Source organism: Rhea americana, unplaced genomic scaffold (genome assembly GCF_003343005.1).
Source record: "Rhea americana isolate MKP2758 unplaced genomic scaffold, rheAme1 scaffold_0, whole genome shotgun sequence".
NCBI lineage: Eukaryota > Metazoa > Chordata > Aves > Rheiformes > Rheidae > Rhea > Rhea americana.
The window spans coordinates 1,092,824-1,110,819 of record NW_028185037.1 but is presented as its reverse complement, the minus strand read 5'-3'; the positions used below and the strand labels follow the sequence as shown (position 1 = coordinate 1,110,819).

Below are 17,996 nucleotides of genomic sequence, written 5' to 3'. Positions count from 1 at the left end.
CATGAATTAGAAACTTGTGTTTTTCCTTGTAATTCCTGTGCATTACACTCATTCCTTCTGTACAGTTTTTCTTCTCATTCAGTTCACCCCATAGAAATGTTAGATGACAATAAAACATGTAACAAATTTTCACTTCAAGGACACAAAGGTTCCTGTAATTTAAAATTTCTTCATTGCTATTAATCTGCTGCTGAAGCATTTCTAGTTTTGGAAGAGTTCTTATGATAACCTCAGCTGAAGGTGAGTTCTTGAGTTACCATGGACGCTGGACCTCTTCCAAACTGCACAGGTATGAGGCATTCCCCATGTATTATGAAAGAGGCACCAACAGAAAAAGTTACTGGTAAGAACCATCTCTGTTTCTAGGAAATTAAAATATTTTCATTGCTCCTTTTATAATTTCATTTCCTTTGGCAATTTTCTTTCTGCCAGCTTTGCAAGATTCAGCTCACCAGCAGGAGTCATCATTTGGGACACATCATAAGACTGGTCCAGAGTCTTCAGGTTAGCTCTCCCCCAGATCCTTGCTATGTTGCCTCCTCATGCCATCTTCTGCAGAAAAATCCTAGCAATTCACCTATGGGAGAATTGTTCCCCCAACATGCTACCCAAAAAACCCTCTACTTTCTATTGCAAGTCAATTGTGCTTTGTACAGAACAACTTCTGGGATTCACTATAATAAATGCATGGCTGCATGCTCTGTTTTTTTACACCATCCAAACGAATTACCTCAAGGGGAAACGTATATTGCAACACTGTGCTTCAAAGCATGTTCAGCTTTCAATCACTTCTGTTTCATCAACTCTGAAGTGGTAAAGCTTACAGAAACTTTCACAACTCCCTTTCAGTTCTGCAACCCACAACTTAAATTGCATATACAATAAAGACAACCTAACAGCTTGGTCCCTTCACATCTTTCACATCACTAGTCCTCTCCATGAATGATCCTCACTGCAACCAGTGAGATTACTCACTCATTAAGGAGACTCAATGCATGTGAGTGCAAAAATATTGTATAATTTTAAGTGAAGTAGGTTTGATCTTTAGATCTTTTGGGGGTTTCCTGCAGGACCAGATTCAGCCACAGTAGCCATCATAGATGTCCTTGCCTGTCCCAATTTTGCAGTACACCATAAGTATCTTTTTGAAGACAGTCACATTTACTCAACAAGAACAACAGGTAATCAGGTTATCTTTGTTCAGATAATCCAGTCTTTTAATATATAGGCTAAAAAGTGTCATGTACTATTTTCTAGTATTTATATGTTTCCCATAGCATTCCTTTGGATGTTGACCTGTTTTGAGAACAGGAAGCTGTATTAAACCCTCTCCGCATTTAGACAACCTTGTCATTCCCTCCCTCCCCCACCTTTTTGGATTTACTCAGTATTTTAAGTGTATGCTTGACTGTTTCTGTTTTTCAGCAAAAGCTTCAAAAGATAAAGACCAATGCAAATGTGAAAACTTTGTGACATTCCAGAACTATGCAACCACTGAAGTAAGAAAACTCACCCAGCGATATATCCTTTCAGAGTAACTGTGTCTTAAAACACACAGGAGACACAGGCTAACAGGAACGATTAATATAAGCCATCAAGCCTAAACCACCTCCATGGGCTCAGACCACTCTCTTTTAATGAAAAGCTGAACTACTTAGTGTCATGTTGAAAATCCAAGAAGCAAGGCTTTTAAGACCTGAAATCCACCTCTCCTTCAGAAAAGGGACCAAAATACTAGTAAGGATCTTGAGTAATCCGTAACAGTTAACACCTTCAGGGACAGCAAAGGAGCAACTGGTAAAACTTAAGTCTAATAATGCTTTGCTTTGGTGGTTTTACTTCTTCAGATAGCATCCAAATAGCACTTACTGTCTACAGGAAACCATTACATCACTACCGGAGATAGTTCTCTCCCGGGCTGCCAGGCAAAGCACCAGATGCTATGAGTCATTTAAAATAATATTCCAAATGAAGACTGTCAGTGTTATTCAGGGGACACGGGGTCTGATTGACTTTACACAAACAAATACGCAGAGCAAAAAAAGGTTAAGTGCAGATCTCTGGCTTTTTTGGAAGAGGGGGATGCACATCACTGTGGCCTTTTAAGGGAGGTAGTGCAGGAATACCTGTAATATCCACCAGATGTGTCACAAGAAAACAGCAATAAATTGGCAATACAGCTTTCTGCAGTATTTTGCATTAGGCAATATTTATGCAGCAAATTCCTGTGTATTTTCTTCATGAAAGCTGCTTCTGCCTAATGGAATTCACTAGTAAGAAGACATTTTCTATATGTATATTCTAAGAAGAATCGTATCTTCTATATAAGTCTTGGCAAAAATTGTGTGCAAGACCAATGATGATTTTTCTGCACAGAAGAGTGTAGTGATTTAAATAACTCATAATTAAGTGCTTCCTATACAAAAACAGTTTCTGAAAGAGGCACCTGTGGAGGTAACTCCRTCAAAGTCAGGCTAGCAGAGCCCCCTGTTGTTCTGCCTACAACACATTTACTAGCACATTAGAACGCCATGTAGATGTTTCTCCCTAGAGTACAAGCAAGAGGTTATACTTCTACAAGCATACGTAGGTAAATCCCTCCTTATTACAAGTTCTAGGTAATATGGAAGATATTTAATGAAYATGTCTCAATGGGAGAAGCACTTGGGCTATTCATCTGAGAAGAGCAGCAAGTGAAACGATTTTCATCAACTCAGAAAAGATGGACTTACTGAACATATGGGAAAAGAGGTATAACAACCACGTGGCTGGAATCTTTTAAAAGAGCCAGGAAAACAACGAAGCATTGGCAAAGGAAGGGAAAAGAAAGCAGCAAGCACAAAAAGCTTCCAATTCCCAAAATGCAGCTTCACTGTAAGGTCAGTGCCTTACATATATGCTAAGCCAGAACTAGCTAAGTTGCCCACCTAAGAACTTTACTACTATTATGTGTGTGTGATGTCCTCTCTCTTTTTCATTAATGTAATACCTTATAATGTTCAAATCAAGACTTTAAATTCCACTRGAGAAAGGAGTGACCAGAGGGTACAGCAAATCAGTCCTTCAAAAGTAGGCCTCACTGCCAGAGATCTTCTGTTGTTAGGTCTCCTCTTCCCCCAGATTCCTCTRTCTCCAGCATACAGCATTCCTGTGGCTCTGGAGGTAAATGGTACAGGTACATTTGATGTGCTTACGTCCTTACAGCAGACGTAAGCACATCAAATTGATAAGACTGCTATCAGACAAGTGATGCTTGCTGTACCTCGTATCGCTGTAGCTTTTCTTTCAGAGCCAGTCCTAGCATCCCCTGGGGCTTGTTTCTTGCTTTATTCTACATCTTACTACCCCAAAAACCACTGTTTTTGAGGATCCAAATATTCTTTGTAAAACCAAAAACTGCACCACCATAGGCCAGGAAGATAAAAAGATTGGCAGATTTTCTTCTGCAGTCGTGGAGCTATACAAGCGTTTATGATCTACTCTGAGCTTACAAATAGTTCTGAAGGTGATTGGGACAGCTTCTACATAGAATTAACTAAGATAAACATTTAGCTTTTCTTTAAAATTAAGAAAAACTGCCAGTTTTCAAAACCACAAGCCTTTTTAAAAAGCAGCAGCCCAAAATCCCTCGAGAGGCATTCCTGGCTTTACACAGCTTTCTCAACTCAGCTGAATAAAGTCAAGCAAGAAAATGAAAAAGTATTAAACTATTGGAAATCAGAGAGGGAGGGCTACGAAAGAAAAATAACCCCAAATTTATGGGCCACAAACTCATAGCTAAGAGTAATTTCTCCAGCAAAACTCTCCCATATCATGCAGCAATTCAGACAGTGATAAAGAAATCCAACAGGCTGGAATACTACAATGGACATGGTTCTGAAAAATCAATCTTTCTAAAAAGCTAAATACTGTAGCATGAAGAGATAGAACAAGTAGCATCTTAAGAGTCTCGTCCTCTCAAATTCTGAGTGTGTGGGGGGAAGTTATTAACAGGCATCTGGCAGATTGTTTTTCTACTAATACTTTCAATAGTTCTTTCCTTAATTTTTGTCTACTGGAAGAAATGACGAAGAGAATGGAAGACTTGGAAAACAGACTAAGATACCGATGAAAATTTTAAGTTTATACTACACTGTATATTTATACAAAGTTTTAAGAGCTATTTTGTTAGATCAGCTCGAAGTAAACTAACAAATTATTGTGTCTGAAGTTGAAAAGAATATTTTGGACCTTCACATTTATATACAACATGTACTGTCTTGCATTGATTGCAGATGAAGTGTTGAAAAGTTTTTATATGTATAAACAATTTAGTAACTAGCAAAAATTTTAATTAAGTAGAACTAAACAGCTGAAATAAGCTATGCAAAATAATAAAAAATGCTGTTATTTTTTGAAGTGAAACCTCCATGTTTTGAAGCATTTTTAGGGTATGAATTCTATGTATTGGCTTATTTTTTCTGGGCTTCCCTCCATTTGCTCCCCTATTTCTAGCACTGTATCTGTGTGGATACATACACACACATACATAACAAGTGTGGCAGCATTCACAGCAATTAGGTTTCATATATATCATTTCCATCAAGTGTAGATTGGTGAAATCAGTTGTAAGAGAAAACACAAGTTCATATATTTGTGTTTGAACTCTGATGAATGTAAACAAGTGAAATGGAAAGCCTGCTGGATTATCGTGGTATTACAATCTGAAGTTCCATGTACCTTTTCCTCTTGCCACATCCAGTCCAGGTTACTTCTCTCTACTCTTCCAGGCCTTAGTCAGCTTTGGTAACCCTTGAACTCTGCTGAACACAAGTAGTGTTTTACTTATGAAGCCATTCTGTTGACAATGCAGCCTGCTGCACACTTGTTTGTCAAAAACAGACTCAGTTGAAAACAGCAAATTACTTCCAACCATTCAGGCAGGCTGAAGCGCCTTTTAAGTTTTTCTCCTTTCACTTAGAAGTGACTGCACTTTTGTGCTAGCTTTAATTTCAGACCAACTGCAGTAACTAAACTATTTCCTGAACTGATGCAAATCTGGGCTTTAATAGGTAGGGATATCAGCAATTCCTTCTTTGCTTTGATACATGTTTGTTAACCTTTTGTCTATCTCTAATTAGTAGCTCACAGCTGCACCTGTTCTATAATGGAAACAGGGATAGTTGCAGCAGAGGCTAGGTAAGTGATCTCAGAGAAGGTAATGAGTGTGCATAGATACATAACAGCTGGCTTTCAAAGGCACCCTGTGCTTTAACATACTTTGGCAAGATAATGTAAGTTTGGTGAAGATACTGATACACACAGGTTTTGTTTCATGTTCCTTTTATCACACGTCAGCAAAGCACTGACATCACATTTAATAATCAGAAATATCCTGCAACCAAAATTGGCCAGACAAAACTGGCCTAAATGCAGAAGATACCAACACCTTCACCAACAGCAGAGAACTTTGAATTACTTGTCTCTAACATGCCACCTTCAGAAACTGAAAAAGGGATTCAGACTACCTTTGAGCAGTTAACTTCATATCGTATTGATAGTGTACATCATGCCTAGCAGCTATACTATTTGCCATTTCTATTAATACTTTGTGACCGACTTCATAAAATGGTTTCAATTGGTTTTAGTACAAGCAAACCCTACAATCCCCCCCAACATCATAAATCTGCTCTTGTAACTCATGCTAAGTGTGAATTCATATTTTAATAGACCAGTTTAAAAACTTATTTTGAGTTAGCACTCCAAAATCAAAGTCTGAGCTCTGCCCTGTTGGGATTTGATACCATACTTACCACAAAAAAAAATTATTATTTTCTGAGATGCACAACTTCTAGAGAAAGCACCAGGCAAGCTTTGTCCCATGAAGGTACTTCTAATAGAACAGGAAACAAACACAGCAGCAATAATGAATCTTCATTTATATAGTTTGTTCCCTAAAACCAGCAAAGGTATAATACAATACAAATTTTTCTTAAAACAGATCTGTAACCAGTTTTATTGTAGAAGGAACACCTTTACAGCATTTACTTCTCACTGGTTTGTTCTGGCATGCTTCTAATGATGTCAGAATCACCTGTAAAACAAGAATATATTCTTACCAGAGATCCACAGCAAGATCTGTTTTAAGAATAAACCACACAATATTAAGAGATACTGATTCTACAAATAGGAAAAGCTCTGTAGTAATGTAAAAACAGTCTATTTAGAAACAAATAAAGGAATTTTGATGGCTTGATAAGAATATTTGTAACTGTAGTTTGCTAAGCCATACAGAATCTAACATATATTCAGAATAATTACGTACATGTCACTAGCATTTACAAAGCCAGCACTAGAACAGCTATCTAGTCCTGGAGGACACAATGCATAGATTTAATATAGCGAATGTCTAGCCTCCCCTGATCACCAAAATATCAGGACAGCGAGAATATTCGCAGTAAATTGCATGGGTAAAATTTAATCACAGCTCCTTAGCTTACAAGTAGCTTAACATGACAGCTAAAAAGTCAGGAAAAAAGGTAACATTTTCAAAGTGAGATTTACAGCTAGTATTTGAATGCAAAAAAGCTAAATACATCTTTCTTAAACTAGTCACGGCGAATTCAAATTGATTTTATTTGGAGAACTCTCGGTGAGAGTTAATACAGGAACCATCAAATCCATACATATGCGTTTAAATAAAATGCTTTTGGTCAAGACACACACAACAAAAAGAATGATTCTTCATTTAGAAGTTTTTGGACAAGCCACCTAACTGGCAATTTCCATGGAGAACTGAAGCAACTGTCTGGGACAAAGGCTGCTACTAACCCGTATAATTATCCATAAATTTACTGGTTTAGAACAAAACATGCTTAATGTAATCTTCAGTCATAGAGCCAGATAACTATCCGCTTACATATAGCTTATTTTCCTATATGGCAGTCTGAGAAGCAGGACAACTCATAATCCAGCAAAGTCTGTCTTAGATTAACAAAGATTAACAAGGGTTGATGCAGGAAGCATATCTCAAAAGTTGGTATTCTAGCAGATAGTCTAGAAACATATACTGTAAAGTTTCTTCCCACCTACTAAAACCACGCTACATGGAAATAAAACGCACTCTCACTGGGGTTAACAGTAAAAGGAGTTCTATGCCAACACAGGAAGCAAGAATTGCAGGTTTTAAGAACCTAGGACTCATTAAATAAGACCATGATCTCAGAGGAGATTTAAAGTTAARCCCAACAAAAAGGGATACAAAAGTATGACATCACTCCTGCGTATTACTTGCTCAGTACTGCTAACAGGTCAGTGAAGGAACCATTGATTCCTGCATGATTTGGTCATCATCCAGCCAGAGATACATACCTGGGTCAATGATAGCCAGCGTGCACACTCTGTAGTACTTTCCACATGCTGTACCTAATTCAATGTTGTTGCCACTATAATGATGAACGCCAGTCTTTGCAAGCATAGCATAGTACTCAATCTCTGATTTTCTGCAATTCAAAAAGTAGATATTAAAGCACTGAGAACAATTCGGATTGTTTTTAATACAGTCAGAGTAGCTTTAACTCCATCCACACTCAAGTCCTATGCATTTTTCCCTCCCACTTGGAAAAAAAACACATTATTTCTTGCCAGACAAAGATCATGTTTCAGCTCTGGAACCCCTATCCAGAAGCATGCTGAAAACATGTATCAGCAAGCCCACTGTTCAATTCTAATCCTTGAAGTTGTTCCTACACAAACATTCATTTCTAAAGTAAAGTGGTGTATTAAGGACTTTCAGACTTCTGCAAAGTAGCGGGAGCCATGCCAACTGCATAAATGACCACCACTATTAATGCAGATACCCAGTTGTGRGACGCTGAACAAATGTGGCTGCCCCTAGACATGAGATGAACTATATACTATTTTTAAAAAACATCAACCTATGCTTCCTTCTCTGCAGTCTTCCACCAGGAAATTCTAGTGGTCAACATTGTTCCTCAAGTTCTTCTCAGATTCACATTAACTGTAACACTGTAACAGTGCTGCCCTTGCTCAAACATCTATATTATCTTACTGTATCTGCCAGTTTCTTGTACCTGTCAATACCCTTTGATGACAAAAGGGCTCAAAACTACAAAATGGAACATGTGAGGAGACAGAAGTTAAAGAATTCACCGACAGAAAAACGATTTCACTGGCCAGGAACTTAAATTTAGAACATACTTTAGCAAATTTTGTAACCTTCAAACACTAAATCAGTGTCACTTACTGTAGCTCTAACTGTAAAATAATTTTCCCAATATACTCCTTTGGAGAAGAAAAAAAAAAGGAATCAATCAATTAATCCTTGTTCTATTATACTTTCAATGAATGCTGTCATAGAATGAAAATATATCTTCTCTTATGCAAACTCTTCACAGTACACAAAGCTAGGAAACAGCTGGGAAACATTCTAACATATGCAGACCTCTTTTTTTTTTTTTTTTTTTTTTCTCAATTCCTATTTTTACTTCATAGCACTCCGGAATATGCCAGTACTTTGCATTAACACTTCACTGCAGTAAGCAGCATAAAGTACATATCACATTCATACAAAGCACCTGCCTTAAAGAGGATTGTTTTTTTCATTCATCTACCTACCTCAAAGCAGGACAGTTGTTGGCTAGGATGACCAACTTGGCTTTGCCCTGACGAATCATTTTCAGAGTCTGTTTGTACCCCAACACATATTTACCGCTTTTCATAACCAGCTGAAGCCTAGAGTTTATGGACTCTAGTGACTTTTTCTGAAAGAAAAACAGAAAAGCATTATTGGATACTTCTTTACCTTTTGCAAAATGGCAAAGAACATAAGGAGATACAGAAGTTCCAAATACAAGCATTCTTTAAATAATTTTAGTATTACTCGCAGTGCACAGTAAAAACGCTAATATACCACATGGTTAAGAGAACATTTGCGGATAAGAGTGATACCATACTTAAACTGATGCTACTCTTCCCCAACATCAACAAAATATCCATGTGTTTTAAAATGGAAGAAACATTCCTAAACACTTTATCACAAGCATCTAAATTCAGTCATGTCCTGGTGTATTTGACCGACCTTTTTTAAAGTTCATCTAGCCAAGTCAGAATAAGTACTACTACCTGGCAAGCCTGGAGTACGTGTGTCCCACATTAAGACCATTACATTTGTCACCACAATCAATCACATGCAACACGAGCAGGAACTCGGAACAGCAGGGCACTTACAGAAACAAGGAAGCACACCACTGTCCAGTATGGAAACCCACACCTGCCAGGGCAGCTTTAACAGTAAGGCAAGCACATAAGGTAGCAAGAAACCCAAGCACACACCCATGCCAAGAGCTGAACCGCACCGTCCTCCCACCCCCGCCAGGGACGGGGCACCAGCTCCCCTTCCCTGCGGCCAACACACGGGCCCTGTACGCACCCCGCAGTACCGCGCAGCCGGCAGCCCGCGCCAGCAGGGCACGGCCCGAGGGCCGCAACAGGCGTCTCCACCACCCCGGGCCAGGCCCCGCCGCCGGCCGAGGCTGCGCCGCCGCCACGTGAGCCCGGCGCGGCCCGCTCCCACTCACCGTCTTCTTGGCGGCCACCATGTTGCTGCCTCACGCCGGGTCGGGCGGGAACTGGAACACAGGGAAGGGGGGGGGAGGCGGTTAGTGTGACCGGCCGCGGCCCCCCCCGCGCGCACCCGCCCGGCCGCGGCCCCCGGCCCAGCCCCGCTCACCGGAGACGCGCCGCCAAGATGGCCGGGCAGCCAGAAAGGAAAGAGCTCCCACAAGGCATCGCCAATCCCCGCGCGGCAACTCTCGCGAGAGCCGCGCCGCGCCCGCACGGCCCGCGAACCCTTCCGCCGGGCGCCGCCGCGCCTGCGCCGAGCGGCGATTCGCCGGCCTGGGGTGGGCCGGGGCAGCGGAGAGCCGCCATTGGGGGGCAGCTCGCTGGGGGCGGGGCCTGGCCGCGGGCCCCTTCCCCCCGCTGCCGCGTGTGGCGCAGATCAGAGCAGCGCGGGCGCGCGGGGGACCGTTCGTGAGGGAGCGTTTCTCCTCTGGTCAAGAACGGGAAATGGAGGGAGGGGGGACGAAGTAAAAAGCTTTGAAATGTAGTACTTCACCTTCTAGCTCACCAGGCCCAGTCTGAAATAAAAGACTGTCATGTTAAGACAAGGCTTGGGCTGGAAAGCAATAGCGTGGGTGTGAGGACGTTGTTCTGCATTGACTTACAGAACTAGATGATGGAAATTGCCCTTTACTGTTGGGAGAGTTTTAAGCCCATCTTAGGGCAAATACTCCTTGTGTTCTCCAGSAGAAATGTCGTAATTTTTACAGTAACTAGGTGTAAGCGAGCGGACGTTTCTAGAAGGAGCTTGGTTTTGATCCATAATCAGACACCTTCTGCACCAGTGTTGAGGGAGTGCGAGYAGCACCGTGGTGTGGAGGGGCTGGTGGTACGTTAGACGAGGTATCGTCTCCTTTGAACCTCTGGCACCTCTGTATGCCATCAGTGAGCCTAATGCATCGCTACTGCACGACAGTGACTCGGACTGCGATACCTCTCGATAAGCTCCATGGTCCGTTCTAGCCCAATATTCACCATTCTCTGATACAAATATGAAGATACTGCAAAGTATCTTCAATGCAGTGAGTGCGCTGTATGGCAAACAAGGAGACACAGGGAGCTCCACAGTGGGTATATTTTACTGGTATAACTCCTAGGACTTAGCTGATGAAAGGCAGCCCAGTGCATATTTATTCTGATGAAATTACAAAATGATCAAAAAACCCCTCCTAGATTTGCCTAGGTTCGCGTAAGCATGGGAGGGCATTATACTTCTTAGCATTAGGAAGTTTGATGCCTATACCAAGATGGGTTACACAGCAAAAACTTACAAAGCAAAACCAAAACATACTGGATCTGGATTCAGTTGTTCTAGTAGTGCTTCTAGCTTATTTTGAATAAGGAAATGAAATAATTTGTATCAGTAAACTGGTACACCTTTCTACTGGTATGGCTGTTTCCACATAGGGTTTTTTGCTGATACGTGATCATGGACCTGACCAAAATATTTAGAAGTGTATCACCGTGCCAATGACAAGCACCTTTTGGTCAAAATGCACATCATAATCCCTAATAACTGTCTTCCTGTGTAGAAACTGGGCAACAACTTCGGTTTTTAACAGGTCAGATGAAGAACCTACATCACGGTCTAACCTGCTAACATTGAGATAAAGATGAGATAAAAGTGTGTTAGAAAAAATCATCAAAGTTAAGTGGAGTTTAAATATACCAAAACTGAGTCAATGTTCAATCTCTAATTATAAAGTCCTCTGGGAAAAATTTATAGGATAAGCATGTATAACTAATAATGTAGCATATAAAATAATAATATAAAAACTAATATTTTGATACCTGCATATAGTCCAATATCACTTACTGAAACAAAATAACTTTCAAGAGTAAAATGAAATCAGTTTTGAAGTGTACTTCAAACTTCTGTTTATCACTGGCAGATAATAAACTCCATTCCATGTTTCATTTTTTTCTTGTTACTCTCTGTGTCATAACACTCAGGTGTGTTGCTATATTCCTACTGTTATATTGTGCCTTTGCTTTTCATTCTTAAAAACTTTTTTTTATTTGTGATCAAGTACAATATTCTTATATTCTTACTYTTTGAAAATATTTGTAAGAGAACATAAAGCTCAGTGGACCTGGTGAGTTCTCAGTGCAATTCTGTTTGAATATTTGTTTTTCATGTATTTTATAAATTCTAGGAAGTCTGAACAGCTCCTGAAGAGGGAGCTGTTTTCAAGGATATCATTGCAACTTCAGCCCCCAAATTAGAAGAGAATATCATGCTTAAGAGATTGTAAAACTATGTTTGCAGTGGTGTGGAGTGCTTTTTAACAGAAAAAAAAGAGTGTGCACTTCTTAAAAGAACGGATTGTCAGAGTCTTCAGTTCCTGGGGGCCAAATCATGTCCATAGATCTATGGGGAATAAGAGATCTCTGTGTGGGGAAATATATGCAGAAATGGGAACTTCCACATCATTGTCCCTCACTCTCCAAATCTCCCTTCTGTATTGATGAAGGCCTCTCTTGAGGGTCTGTGGTTCGTAAAAAGTCCTTTATATAGGCCAAAGGCTGGTGCAAGTCAAATAAAGGCAGTTCTGGAAGGAAGAGAAGGCTTTGACCCTATGAAGATTTCCTGAACAGTATTATACAGCCACTGTTTTGTTAAAAATCAGCCGGCAGCTGGGAATGGAGAGATGTTTATAATGTAAATGCTTCAGAATTAAAATACAGTGGAAAGTACTTCAGGCAGTGCTGCAGCAAAACAGTTTGRCATCCAGGCCAAGCAGTGCCCCCCTCTGCATGTGTTGCTGTGGTCCTCTCCATCATTATGCCATTAAACAGCAGGAAAAAAAGGAGGCAGTAGCGCCAAAGGAAGCAGCAGATGCCACCATCTCCAACAAACATGTCTCAGGATGCAGAGACTTGGAGAGCAGCTGCCAATGTCAGGGAAGACACTAGTATCACTCCCACTGAGGTCTGCCAGCTCAAAGAGTAGCCACCACTGACCAGTCCAATGCTCCTACTTGTCCTGGTGGCCAAGCYGAGCTGCGGGACAGCTCCTTTGCCAGGGGACTCTGGCACTGCTCTGGCTGAGGAACTCTACAGGCCAGTACTCAGTTGGGCAGTGAACGTGAGCAGGCAGGGAATGGAGACTCTGCGTGCTCTCCAGGCATGCAGGAGAAACAAGGCACYCCCTCCCTGGTGCTTCTCCCATTCTACCATTACTTTGACTTTGACTATTGACATGGCAAAAGCAAAATTTCCACATGAAAGGAAAATAATTAAATCAGGAGAGCGCTTGTCTTCAGGGAGATCTCTCTTCCTCTCCCCACCTCCTAAAATGTTGATAAGGTTGTTACAGCTGATATATATATCATATATATAGTTAGATATACTGATGTATCTCTGATTTGTGTAAGAAAGCACCAGATAATCATAGAGGAACAAATTAGSAGAGTGAGAACAGTAAGGGGAAAGTCAATGGTAGAGCATTGCCATATCTCAGAAATTAAGAAAGCAACTTCATCATTTCAGGCCTGGAGGAAAATGGAAAAAACCTGTGTATCTGARACATTCTAAATCCCTTCTACAAGAAAAAAGATATATCTTAAAGAAGTCTTRCTGTCTTGGAGTCGTGATCACACACTTCTGAATCATGGCTGGATTAACAGTCTAATTACCATGCTTGAGCTGAGGCCCTAATTTCATGATACATCAACTTCAGTACAGATGACAGCTAAAGGAATTCCCACTCTGARCCATTTTTGTGTGTTGTTTTTAACTCAGGTGAAGTCAGTGATTTATTTTATAACACCATCCCACAAGGTGGGACGTAAATGATGGGATGCCTTACTGTGGATGGGAATGAGCCGCTGGGGAGGGGAGAGGCAAAGGGCAAGGCAAGAAGCTTGGACAGCAACATTGTCACTGGCAGCAGCATATCATAAACCTACAGTACAAACCATGGCAGGGGAGTGGACACATACTCAAGAAAAGATAGGCAAGTGACTGTGTTTTATTTCACAGCGGGGGCTGGCCAGGATCATGAACRTTGCCTCTCCCAACAGTTCAGTTGCAAGCATTTAAATATCGGAAATTCTGTGCAAATGTGAGCCCATCTGTGTGGCACACGCAAATGCATTTCCACAGAGAAATCTTGAAGCAACTTTTTCTCCACATTTTAGAACCTCGCACATCAGCCCCTCAAAAGCAATGGTAATAATAACAATGTCAACTTATTAATAGAGTAGTCGCATTGGCTYATCTAATGTAATTGTACATGTAATTGTACATGTAATCCAGTGACAGTAAAGCAAGGCATTAGGAAAAAAAAATACTAATTATGTGTGGCATTGTAGACAGTATGTAGTAAGCTGAGAGAAAAGAATGTGAAGAACTCTAATGAAGAAAAAGGAGAATAACATTGAAGTCTAAAAGTGTGAGCGGTATGTCTTTTACCAATATGAACAGCACATATTGTTTTGGTAAGACAAAAATAYACAGAAATATAATCTTAGTTTTTCTTACATTTTTAGTTCCATCAAAATCACTTCACAGTTATGTAACATCTTCATGTGAACACCTGCATTCATTATTTTCTCCTTTWGCACTTCTCAGGGCTATTAGAAGTGACAGACTGTGTTCTCTGATAATCACATTTACAGCAAATGCAAACATGTTCATTCAGTTTTCATACAGTCATGCACTAAACTATCCCCTTTATTGTCAGGCAAACAAATATAGCGCTTCGTTTCAGGTCATTGGGAATTTGGAATCCTAGTAATGTACAGATCTGTTGAATCAGAATTCAAATTGCTTCTCAGTCATACTTCAGGGACTTTACTATTAGGAAAGAAAAGAGCTTGAGAGGAAAAAGGGTTAAATACAGAAAGAAGGTTACCTAGTCCAGTTACCTAGGGTCCGGGGAAAGTACTGAAGTTAAATACTGTCAGTTTTGAATATCTGGATATTTGCACACCTTGAATATACTTTCAGCTCAGTAAAAAGACACTGAGGAGTGCATGTGTGTATACACATAACTATTATATATATACATACCAAGTTTAAAGTGCCAGTACCACAAGATATTTACATCTGCCAAGATATTTACATCTGATACATTTTGTATCAGAAATTCAGAGGTGCAGATTTCTAAAAACAGTAATTAGTCTGACAGGAAGATCTTCAGGTTCTCTCCTTTCCTGGAAGCTGCAAGATTTATCTTAGAAATTGAGTCTCAAGAACACTGTCCTCCCAAGCAAACTAAAAAAGATTGTGTTTCAGACAGCACTTTGCTGCAATCATAGATCAACATCACAGAGCAGCCTTCAGTGGAGCTACCAAAATTTGCATCAATGGAAAATTTGGCCTGAACTGTCTGCTGGAATAAACAATTTAGAGTATTTTGTTGCCTAAGTAGTGTTCTTTCTGTATAGAATAGCTGAAGAACTGAAAAAAAGCTTTTCAAAAGTCTACTATGATTTGATAAGTCCTAGGATTTGGGTATGTTTAGTCAGGAATCAAAAAATAGATACAAATCTACTGGTAGCAGTAATCTTGTCTAAAATATTCAAAATTATGAACAGAATGAGTGAAACAAGTCTAGTCATGTYGTACTGCCCTCGGGCATTTAAAAATTGCCAACACCTTACAGAAATCATCAGAAGTTTGCTTCTGGAAGTGCATTTGTGATTGCATAACAGGATATAAGTATTTGTTGTGTTACCACTAGAACTATAGCTATCTCTGAACACTCTCATTTTTATTTTAATTTCCCAATTTATATTTCTGAGTAATTTTTTTTCCTTTGTAAARTGATTAGTTTAAGACTATTGTTTAGTTTGTTTACTGTTATATGTTATTTTTAGCAACTTTGCTSAAACTGCCCTCCTTTAGGGAAGCACCGAGTGGTTCGGATTAGAGATAACAGGAATCTGTGGAGAGGTGCCTTGTTCAAGGGAAGGGATGGGAAGGCTAGCAAGGATTTTGATCTACCAACATCATACTGCAGCTACTGGATCACTTGCAATGATTTCTTGAGGTTTCTGTAGCATGAGCACAGCTTCTCAGTGCCACTGCCCAGGCCCCCACCCTGTACCCTCTCTACTTTCTTGCCCTTACCTTCTCCAATCTCCCACCACTACCCAGGAGCCCCTTTCCAGCCTCATGCTACATTACCTTCCCAGTCCTAGAATCCTTTACTTCCGTAGCTCTTTGCCCTGCAGCTTCATTGAAGTGCCCATGCTACTGCCATTTACACTGGCAAATAGGTGAGCACGCTAACACACTTGTGAAAAGTATTTGGGAAGCCGAAATTAAAAGTTGAGCTTAACTGGCATCAACATCAATCCTATCTTGGGCTCACTGGTGCTCTCTTGAAGAGAGTGCATTAGTTCATGTTTGCACTGTAAAACTGAAATCTACAGAGTTATTAAAAATAGGTAACTGGCCACCTGGTAAACCCAAGAAGTTACCTCATGACTAGGGAATRGGCATCTCTGTGTTCACCACAAGGTGAGACCGTGGCACAGAGGCAGCTGTGGAGCAGCAGGTTACCCAGTGAGAATGTGCTTGTGCTAAGTGGTCTGCAGAGGCCACACGTTGTCCAAGCCTGGTGTGGTTCCACGACAATGAGACAGAGGTGTCTCATCTGGCACGGTGTCACTTGAACCCATACTTGGTGTGTGGTAGCACTTTGTAAAGGGTCTGAGAGCTTGTCAATCACAYTCATCTAGTCCTGTGTGACAGAGCTGATACACTGTAGGTGCAGCCTTGTCCTACCACAACCAAATCTACATTCAGCTGCAGCACTATTTCAGTTGAGTCCCATCTTCCCGCAGAAAAGATATGATTTCTCCTTTACTCTTGGGAAAGCAGAAGAGGAGCAAGTGAGAGCATGAGATCGTCATTTAGTGATTCCAGGAGTCACCTAMCAAATACCCTTTGGTTCTCACTCCTAATCCCAGGACTCCTTCCGTACCTTATTCAAGGGCTGTTTAAAGAACATGMAGTACAGTCCTTAAGCTCCCCTACAGCAAGTACTCTTAGCTGCGAAAACAAGCCCAAACATGCTCCCTCTCTCTGGTCCAGTAAATCTTGAATTCCTTTCTGCACTCTTTCAATAAACTGGTCGGTAGGTGCACTCTACTCGTATTACCCTTTTGTTAGGACACTGCAGAAAGCAGGTACAAAGCTCCCCAGGCAAGAGAAGAAATCGAATGTAGATTTCCCATTCTTTTCTCAGTGCTTGTTGAATCCATTCTGGTGGCCTGGCCACCTTCTCTGAGGAAGATGCTTGCTTTGTTCTTGGAAAAAAAAGTTATAGAAGAAAGTTGGGATTTCAGGAAAACCTCTACGTGGTACTTTCTCCAGCCCTCCCTTTCATATGTGCTGTCTGCCAGCAGGTCCTGAGCTTTCAAGGGTCTTTCACAAGCACAGATGCACAGACATGCATTATTTGTGGAGGCCGGGCACATTCCAGCTGGCTGGCAACAGGCAGGTAGCTGGGTGTCCTCACGCATCCACCCACCTGTGACTCCGAGGCTGACCCGACTGAGGTCTGTGTTGTGTAAGGAACCCAGTTCCCAGCAAAAAGCTGTGAGGACACCCACTAGCAGCGTGTAAGCTAGATACTTGTATGCTTAACTTCTGTTGCTAAGCCCTATGTTGCACCTCTACTTTCRTACAGCACAGAAGCTGCTGCCACTTTTGCTAAACAGTTGTAGCATTTCACATCCAGTAACAGGCCTAAAGACAGTCACAGAAGAATCTACTCAGTCTACATGTAGTTGCATTATTTTTCCAAACTGACCTAAAAATGGACTCAAGCTGAGGGAACAGCAGTGAATATGCACACGCTTGTGCTTTGTATCGCTGCTTGTGTTGCTCATATGTTTGCCAGGTGGTTTCCCAGACTGATAYGGGTGCATTCAGTATGCGCAGCACACATGGGGAGTCTGATGTGTCTGGGGTATGTGCTATCAGTATAGCACAGATGCAGTATGTTTGATCTCTCCCAGGTATACTAGAGTTTCACACGTGTGCTGAGATGATGGTATGTGCACCGCTCTCTCCCTGCCGTGGGGCAGCCCCGGAGCTCTCTGCACAGTCCCAGGAGCCCCTCCGACAGCCGTGAGCTTGCCCAGGCGCCCCAGGCCAGCCCCATACCCACGCTATTCGTGGTCCCCGGCCCACCCCGGCCCCGCGGTGCCCGGGCAGGCAGGTGCCTTCGGGGCTCCCCCAGGTCTCCGCTCCCACCTCTGCGCGCCCGGCACGGACTCGGCGCTTTGCCGCTCATCGCTGCTCCCTTCCCCGGGAGCAGCCGTCGGCTGCCAACGCAGCGCAGCAGGGGCGGCCCGAGCGCGGCAGCGCAGGGGCAGCGCGGAAACACCGCCCCCGCCGAGCGCGCCCCGGGCGCG

The 17,996-nt window shown here is 41.7% G+C and overlaps 2 protein-coding genes and 1 non-coding gene across 5 annotated transcripts in view; 1 reads left to right on the top strand and 2 right to left on the bottom strand.

Moving 5' to 3' along the window:
- The window catches only part of MATN2 (matrilin 2), a 65,521-nt gene extending 61,130 nt beyond the window's left edge, over positions 1 to 4,391 (top strand). Inside the window, exons 25-28 of one of the 3 annotated variants that reach the window (XM_085302358.1) lie at positions 433 to 504; positions 1,071 to 1,181; positions 1,426 to 1,521; positions 4,056 to 4,391. In XM_085302358.1, the coding sequence (XP_085158484.1) occupies positions 433 to 504; positions 1,071 to 1,181; positions 1,426 to 1,521; positions 4,056 to 4,111 (335 nt within the window). In that variant the 3' untranslated portion in view covers positions 4,112 to 4,391. The remainder of the gene's footprint in view (positions 1 to 432; positions 505 to 1,070; positions 1,182 to 1,425; positions 1,522 to 4,055) is intronic. The other 2 variants (XM_085302526.1, XM_085302444.1) reach the window with 2 other exon arrangements.
- A 1,574-nt stretch (positions 4,392 to 5,965) lies between these two features.
- On the bottom strand, positions 5,966 to 9,828 carry RPL30 (ribosomal protein L30). Its single transcript, XM_085302643.1, has 5 exons — positions 9,731 to 9,828; positions 9,579 to 9,629; positions 8,617 to 8,762; positions 7,351 to 7,481; positions 5,966 to 6,073 (listed from the first exon to the last, which is right to left on the bottom strand). The coding sequence occupies exons 2-5, from the start codon at positions 9,597 to 9,599 to the stop codon at positions 6,024 to 6,026; spliced, it is 348 nt and encodes a 115-aa protein (XP_085158769.1). The 5' UTR covers positions 9,600 to 9,629; positions 9,731 to 9,828; the 3' UTR covers positions 5,966 to 6,023.
- LOC146601929 (small nucleolar RNA SNORA72) lies at positions 6,303 to 6,437 on the bottom strand. Its single transcript, XR_014898145.1, has one exon. It is a non-coding gene; the product is annotated as a small nucleolar RNA SNORA72 (small nucleolar RNA).
- Positions 9,829 to 17,996: the final 8,168 nt, after the last annotated feature.

Coding starts and splice junctions, on each gene's coding strand:
- RPL30 (XM_085302643.1), bottom strand. CDS start 9,599: ATGGTGGCCGCCAAGAAGACG. Junction 7,482..8,616: donor AACAACTGTCCTGCTTTGAG/GTAGGTAGATGA, acceptor TTTGAATTGCAG/AAAATCAGAGATTGAGTACT. Junction 6,074..7,350: donor GCTGGCTATCATTGACCCAG/GTATGTATCTCT, acceptor CTTGTTTTACAG/GTGATTCTGACATCATTAGA.